Source organism: Aureococcus anophagefferens, assembly GCF_000186865.1.
Source record: "Aureococcus anophagefferens unplaced genomic scaffold AURANscaffold_51, whole genome shotgun sequence".
NCBI lineage: Eukaryota > Pelagophyceae > Pelagomonadales > Pelagomonadaceae > Aureococcus > Aureococcus anophagefferens.
In genome coordinates, this window is record NW_008705604.1 from 1,629 (window position 1) to 9,323 (window position 7,695).

The 7,695-nt window shown below is 54.0% G+C and overlaps 2 protein-coding genes across 2 annotated transcripts; one reads left to right on the forward strand and one right to left on the reverse strand.

Moving 5' to 3' along the window:
- Window positions 1–923: 923 nt before the first annotated feature.
- AURANDRAFT_39228 (hypothetical protein) lies at window positions 924–2,414 on the forward strand (the record flags this gene model as incomplete). Its single annotated transcript, XM_009043312.1, has 5 exons — window positions 924–1,146; window positions 1,199–1,472; window positions 1,525–1,600; window positions 1,646–1,987; window positions 2,028–2,414. 5 exons carry the CDS (start codon window positions 945–947, stop codon window positions 2,220–2,222), a joined length of 1,089 nt encoding a protein of 362 aa, XP_009041560.1.
- Window positions 2,415–3,635: 1,221 nt separating this feature from the next.
- On the reverse strand, window positions 3,636–5,586 carry AURANDRAFT_39233 (hypothetical protein; the record flags this gene model as incomplete). Its single annotated transcript, XM_009043348.1, has 3 exons — window positions 3,636–3,896; window positions 4,011–4,861; window positions 4,961–5,586. 3 exons carry the CDS (start codon window positions 5,562–5,564, stop codon window positions 3,654–3,656), a joined length of 1,698 nt encoding a protein of 565 aa, XP_009041596.1.
- Between the last annotated feature and the right edge of the window lie 2,109 nt (window positions 5,587–7,695).

Genomic DNA, 7,695 nt, shown 5'->3' on the forward strand with positions numbered 1-7,695 from the left:
TGACATCGAACGACGCGTTCCCGCGCCGCGCGTCGCTGCGGCGGACCGAGGCCGCGCGCGGCGGGCGCCCGCGGCGCCCGCGGACGACGTCGCCGACGCGCCGCGGGCTCCACCGGCGCGAACGTCGCGCGGCGAAGACACCTAGACGGCTCCGCGGCCGGCGCGTGGAGTGTGCCGAAAGGTCCGACGGCCCCGAAGTCTGCGCGGCGCCGTCGGGCGGAGGTAGGCGGTGCCGCGCGCCGCGGCTGCGATCCCGTTACTCGACGCGTGCGCGCGCGTCGAGATGATCGCCGCCGCCGACAGCGCTTGCCACCAACCTCGCCGGGGTCACGGCGGACCACCCGATAATCTCGGATCGGCTGGAGACGGCGCTGGCGCCGAGCACGCGCGGCAAGAGCGGCCATTGCCACTAATGATGCCGCCGGGCCTGATAGGCTATTCGAAGTTGTCAAAAATCCTATGGCTAGATGGCATCACGGACAGCCCCACCGAGGGAACCAGCCCCCTAGAGCCGACGGACCTCTCTGTCTCTCTACGTATCCACTGGTAAAGTTTGTGTTGTGACTTGGTGATCCGTTCGGTTTGCAGGTTTTCCGATAGACGCGTTGCGTTGTCTTGGATGGTGATTGTCCCTATGTCCTGTCCATGTCTCGGCTGGACGTCTCCACTATCGACTCGTTCATCATCTGCTCGTACGCGGGCGGCACCCGCGCAGCGCGCGTGCGTTACCTGGCCGGCTACCGCCGCGCCGCCACCACGTCACTCGCCGAAACTTTTTTTTGGCCGCGGCGGCCGAAAATCGGCGATAGAACCCGGGGTAGGTAGGTACCCTGGCGGCCCACCAAGGCTCCACCAGCCCCAATCGGCCGAGCCTCGGCCGACTGCGGGCCTCTTACATGCCTCATGATTTTTCCACCTCCGAAACACGCCTCTTCGGGCGCGCAATGTGGCTTCTAGCGCGCTCCGCATCACCGGAAGAATTAATTTCGACAGTGACCTCCGCCGCGTTGCGGCTAACTTCTGCGATGCGTGCAGTTGACGAGGCGCTCGAAACAGGCGCCGACGCCACCGCCGCCCAAGCCAACGCGCAGATGGCCTCGGCGACTGTAGATAAGCAACTTCAGGAATTAAAATTGATCCTGATCGGCGAGTGCCTGTGTCAGGGGGCAAACAATGTCTTGCCCTGAAGAGTATTTAGGCGATGCTGAGAAAGACCATGATGAAGGTAGGGGTGCACGAGTAGCAGCCGCAGCTATCGTGCAACCAGAGTTTGCTGTGATGCTGGTCTCATGCCTGCATCTTCTACCCCTCGAAACTCGGAAGAATGCAGCCCATGTGTTTACCAACCTTGCGCGTAGATCTGACGGAGCCGCATTTGCTGCGAACGTGGCCAACAATACTATTATTCTCTCCTCTCTCATCGATGCGTACAAAGACGACAAAGCTGACCTTGCTCTCATTTGCGGAATGATGTCATGCACAGTGTACAAGAAAACAAGTATCGGTGTAATTGTCTTGGAGTAGGCTGAGAGAAACAGCGAGGCATGAGATTGTCGCGAAATCGCTTTTGGAAGCACCATACTTTTGGCGTTTTTTTACAGTAAGATTGTCCCGCTTCTTGATTGAATAATCAATTTTATACTAGGATTTTGTGCGTCTCAAAAGCTTCGAGGTGGCATCAGATGCTTTCGAGCTGCTGAAGGCTCTACTTGTTGGCCACTGCTCTCTAGCTGCAGCTTTCATCGAGGCCAACTATGAGACGTTCGTGCTGCACTACAACCAGCTCCTTCAATCAGAGAACTACGTTACATGCCGTGAGAGCCTTCGCCTACTTGGCGAACTGCTGCTCGAGAGGGCCAATTTCAGCACTATGATGAAGTATATCTCTGACCCTGAGAACCTCAAGGTTCTCATGAGTCTCCTCAGGAGCAAAAAGGCGAGGATTCAAATAGAAGCGTTCCATGTATTTAAAGCCAATTTTCTCTGTGTACAGTGATGAGTTGTCGTGTCATAGTCTGTTGGTGCAGGTTTTCGTAGCCAACCCACGCAAGCCAGATGCTATTAACTCGATCCTTTTCAAGAATAAAGACAAGCTTGTCGCATACCTCCGGAACTTCCATAATGATAGAGATGATGACCAATTCGCAGAGGAAAAGGCCCTTGTCATCGACACGCTGGTCGGCCTAGCCAAACCAGAAACCCAGTACTCATGTTTGCACTGAGGCCCGGCAGAGCCCGCGGGAAATACGACGCGTTCTAGTTTGGGGCCCGGTTAGGGCCCCGGCGCCTGAGTAAAGCCCCACCCGCCGCTCCCAGCCGCCGGCCCATTATTGCCGGGGACGTCGTCGCTGGGCCTCGCGTGGACCTCGCGGGTTCCTGGGGTCCCGCCTGGGGCGAGCCAGCGGCAAGCCAGCGGGAGGTTCCTGGGCTAGAGAGACAGAGAGTTTTGTAACGCCCTAGTGGCTCGCTGGTACAGAGCCACCCAATATCCTTTCCCTCCCTTAATACTTTCTAACCCTGTTATAGTTGCGTCCCGCACTGTAATAGACGGAGAGTCTTCCTGGACCTAGTGAGGCAGGTCCGCTGCCCGTTCGTCCAGCAGCTGAGGTGACGTGAGGATAACAGAGACGCCGGGCCGCCATTGCGTAACCTCGATAGTTCACCCTCGGACGGCAGGGTAGCCCCATCAGGCTGCTCCCCCCTCCCGGAGTTTACTATCTCGTTGCTGTTTGGAGTCCAGCTGGCTGGACTTGTCGTACTTCGCCACAGTGCCATCTCCATAGTGTGCCGTCGCGATAGTAAGGGAGTAAGGTAATGTAAATTATGGGGGATGATGGTGACTCAAGCTAGTGCTCTATTCAGATAGATCCCTCTAACTAGAGAGAATTCACATCCCTCTAACTAGAGAAAATTCTCTAGCGGGGTTGAGTGGGGCCTCCTCCGGGCCGCCGCGCGGCCGGTCGTCGCGGCTCATACCGAGACTACTGAGTCGACTCAGTCTCAGTATGGGGCGCGGCTGCGGATCGCTGGATTTCCCGGGGATTATCGAGGCAAATCACAGTTAGCCTGCTCTAGGAGGCGTGGCGGGCGGAGGCGTCCATATTCGGGGTCACAGTGGCTGGGGCTGCCTTTTGGGATGGTTGTCGGGGGCGGGGCCGCGGTCGTACTCAGGTCGAACTGAGTCGGGACTGAATAGTTTCAGTCAGAGTCGTCGTCGGCGGGGGCGTTTAGCTTATGCCGTGCCAGTGGTCTTCGCATTTCTCGAGGACGTAGCGTCGCTCCTGTTCGGTTCCACGCCACGAGTCGAGGTTCCGCACTATGCTGCTGGCCTCGACGCCGTGGAAGCTGTTGCGTGACGATGTGAACTCTGCCCAGTTGTTTCCCAGTTTGTCCTCGAGTTTCGCAACGACCGCGTCTACTTCTTCCATGCGCGCCCTGCTTCCTGCGGTGATTTCTTGGATTCCTCCGAAGTTCAGTGCTTCTTCGATCCTTTCCTTCGCCGGCAGGAGCACGTTTTTGTGCAGAGCTGCTTGCCGTACTAGGTTTTGGCAGTTCTCCAGTCTTGGTTTTCCTCTTGTAGGCCACGAGCAATTACCCGGTGAACGGTCCTGCCGACTTGTGCCAGTAATACTGAGGCAACTTGGAAGAATTTATTACGATGGTTCTGCGCGGGTGTGCTTCCAGTTATGGATGTAGTTGTCAAGCCGCCTGGAGATGGCAGCTTGGGCAAGCTTGATGTCCCTGCTAAACGACTCAGCGGCCTCCCGGGGGGAGAGACCAAGTGCGAGTTGTCCAAGGCAATAATCGATATCTTCAGAGTCAAGTAGCTCTGGCATAGCAGCTGGAAGCATTAGAGTAAAAAGTGTAACGATAACAGTACCTTTCACACGGAGGACCTACACGGGGCAAATGTAAGTCTGTCATCCTGTGATTAGAGATGCAAATACATTGTATGCACGGCGGCACAAGTGCTCAAAGTGAGGATAACCCAGAGGAAAATGACCAGTGACATCACCACGACTTAATCGGATATCATGAAGAAGTCTGATTTGCTCTGTAATCCTTCCGGGGGTGTGGACAATAACACGTTTCATTTCGGGTGTAAAGACAAACGGGGACCGCTCACGCCGCACGCCGTATTTGAATTTGAAATTTCCAAGAAAATGGCCGAAGTCTATGTGGAAAAGTCTACCACGTTTTGTAACCATGATGTTATCGGCGTGGCGGTCACCAATACCAAGAACATGGGTCGCAACGCAGTAACCTGCGCAAGTCTTAAGAAAGCTCTGCTGTGCACGTTCATACTGCGTTGCATCTCGGTTATGCTGCAGAAGAAATGAGGAAACAACCTGGTCATTGAAGGCACCCTTAGCGCCGCCACCATATTCGACCTGGATGTCAGCGGTAGTCGTCGCGCTGGGCACAACTTCGATCATTCCAGTATTATGGCCCGTAGCGACACACACATACGGCAACATCTGAAGGTCAAGCCCTGCATTGCGCCAGAGACCATCCATGAGGCGGAGAAGTTGCAACGTGAGCTGATCCTGACGGAGATCATCACCATCTTTGAAAATGAGGTGAAAGTCATCGCCACGCCAGTCGCAATTTTGAAGGACCACATAGAGAGGCAACTTCTTCGAAGTGAGCACTTTACATTGCTCCACACGAATCCTACCACAGCGTAACGCTGGGTTCAGACACGTGCTGTACCCGTGAATAGCTTTCCAAGCATTGTGTACAGAGGTGCCCGCATTGACACCAAGACGCTTTGCCAGCCGCTGGTGGCGTTCGGTTTCAAAATCTTTGAGGGCATGATTGGCGGCGGTCAACCATCGCTGGGCGCAATGCTGACGCGCAGCTCTAGTGGGATGGTGCTTAACACGAGCAGCGACATTAGAGAGGATGGAATCAAGCTTACACTCAGCATCCAGGCGGTCACAAAAGTCAGAGTCAAGACATGAAAGAAATGCGTGAAGCACAACACCATAGCGCTCAGAAAATCCTGGCAAGTGCATCTCTGCACGGAGAAGCCAAAACAGGCGGTGACCGAGAGAAAGAGGGCTGCAAGCAGCGCGGCGAATCAGAAGGCGGGCCAGAGCTGAGTCATGTTGAGCTTCTAATTTGAGCGCCTGTGTGAGCTGCAGGAAAATTTCGAATAGCGACTTGTCTGCGAGCTCGTCAAGAAGTTGACAGGCAAAGGCGCGGGTAAAGCAGTCGGCATGTTGCGCACTGAGACACGCGAGTGCAACGCGTGTTTGTGCGGACAGTATACCCCAGCGCCGACAGCACCGGGCCTCTTGTATGTTTCTATATTGCCACCAATGACAGGCTGCAAACACGCGTGCCTCGGCAAATGCATCACGATTTTGGCGTGGAATAGCAAGCGAAAAAATTGGCATTATCTCGGGCAGCAGACGCAGCTTCTCACGGTACTCCCATAAAGATTCGCGTTCATGTTGTGAAAGACGTCGAAGGGGCGCTCTACACAGTAGGGTACTGATTGAGTGATTCTCTTCAAGGCAAGAAGTAGCAGAGGTTGGCTGCAAGTCTTTATGAGCCATAGCTAAGATGTTGAATGAAAGCCTATATTTTTCACAGAAGCCAGGCTTACCATTAGCACTGGTGGAGCTGTTCCCGTCATTTAAGTAGCATAGTCTATCCAATCCTAGAATAGGCTCATCAGTGTTCTGATTATTTTTGGTCCAAAGAAGGTCACCCATGGTCGGAACATCGTCAGCAAAGACGGGATTTGTGACACCATCCAAAAGAAATGTGACATCTAAGGCACCAGCATCTCTCTGAGGATTCCCACCAGTTATGCACCAATCGAATTTTTTGTCAGAGACCTGTACATCACAATAATCTGCAGTCTTAACATCTTTCAGTCTACGTGCAGCGCGAATTGCATCACATGGCCATAGATGTAGCCGCATGTTGCCGGTACGGAGAAGTCCGCAGTCATCGACGATAGGAAGCCCAACTTGTGCTATGGCGATGCGATCCTTCGTTGCAGACAGTCGGTGCCGACTGGCAGCACCTGGATCGCTTCTAGCATCAACGCTGATATTGTTATGACACACATTGTCATGACAAGCATCCGCATCGAGACTACCAATCGCAAAAACAGTAAGAGTGAGTCGCGTTGAACGTGGCAGTGTGCAAGCTTTAGTGGCACGCGGATGCTGGAGCACAGCGCTGGGGACCCATTTCGTGATCAGGGCTGTCACTTGTGTTCGAGAGTGGACTCGAGTACCAGTTCCAGATAGAATCTCATCCTCAGTCCCCGCGTTGAAGAGTTGGAGCTCAATTTCGAGACTTTCGCTGGGCAAGTCGCCAGGACAATGCACACTACGATGCACAAGTACACGCCACGCTACCTGAGGTGGAATGTCAGAAAGCGTCATCAGACTCGCTACTGAAGGTGATAATGCTGCGCTGCTATCAAATTCGCCATCACTGGCCGCATCTGCTTCCTCGAGCACATTATTTGTGGTTCGCAAAGAATGCGGAGATACAGTCCACTCAGACTCATCGTAATCACCATAGAGCGCACAGCCAAGCCAATCACGTTGATGCATATCAGTGAGCGTAATTGCACGTGCGGGTGCAAGCTTAATAATTGTGTCGTTATCAAGCCGCTTAAGCTCAAGATGAAGACGCTCGTGCTTGCGCCGTGCAATTGCAACCCAATGGTAGTCCATGACACGCCAATCTGAATGTAGCAAATATTCGGTTAGCCCTGAGACTTTGAAAACGTAACGACTTTCCGCTCGACCTATTGCATCAAAAGCTTCACAGCCGTGTACTGTTGCATACTGCAGAGCGACTGCTTCCACAAGCCCCGAGACGGTAATACCTGGGTAGCATCGCACGTTTAACGAGTCAACGCGGGATCCAGCATATGCCTCTAAGATTGTCAATGCAACTGTGACATCGAATGGCTCTATGCACAACCTAAGGAACAGACAGAAACTTAGCAGTGGAACATGCATCTTCGACACTGGACCAAACTCTCTCTCAAGGCTTGAGGCCAGTGTTTCGTGGTAGTGAACGGCCAGAGGGTCCAGAGCTGCCGAAGATATGTGCCGCCATGGCGCCCGTTCTACCCAACGACGCATCTTTCGGCGTGCTCTTCGTGCTTGCCTTGAAAAATGCAATTTTCGAGCCCAATCTGGTGCCAAATGTAACCCACAGAGACGCTCGAACACCACGCGTTCGAGGAACTTGTTGTGCGTGTCTCTAAGTGAGGGCTGCAGGTGATTGCTGGCAACATCCACATGGGGTGACCCATCGGACTGAGACGGGCAGACACAAGTCATCTTCGTATTTTGCAGGTAGATATGACCAGTATCCGCCTGAAGCCTTACCAAGCACGGTTGTGGGCTTGGAATCCCAATTCTATCATCACTCATGTTAGGCGTGGGTGGATTTCGTTGGCCGACACCAAGCCCCGGCCCGTCCACGAGACTAATGTCAATTAGCTACATAAGTGGGATGCTCCAGAGTCCTTGGCTTGCTGCCCGGGCGGGTACCCGTGGGCATTGGCCTCACCTTGGACAGTAGATCTACGAATTCTCTTAGAGAGATAGAGAGTTTCCAAGCACTTCATTGGCGTAAAGCTCTCTAGCTGCTCCCGCGCACTGGAAGCCGATCCGATGGGCAGCGCCCGACTTTGACGGCCGCGTTCGGCAG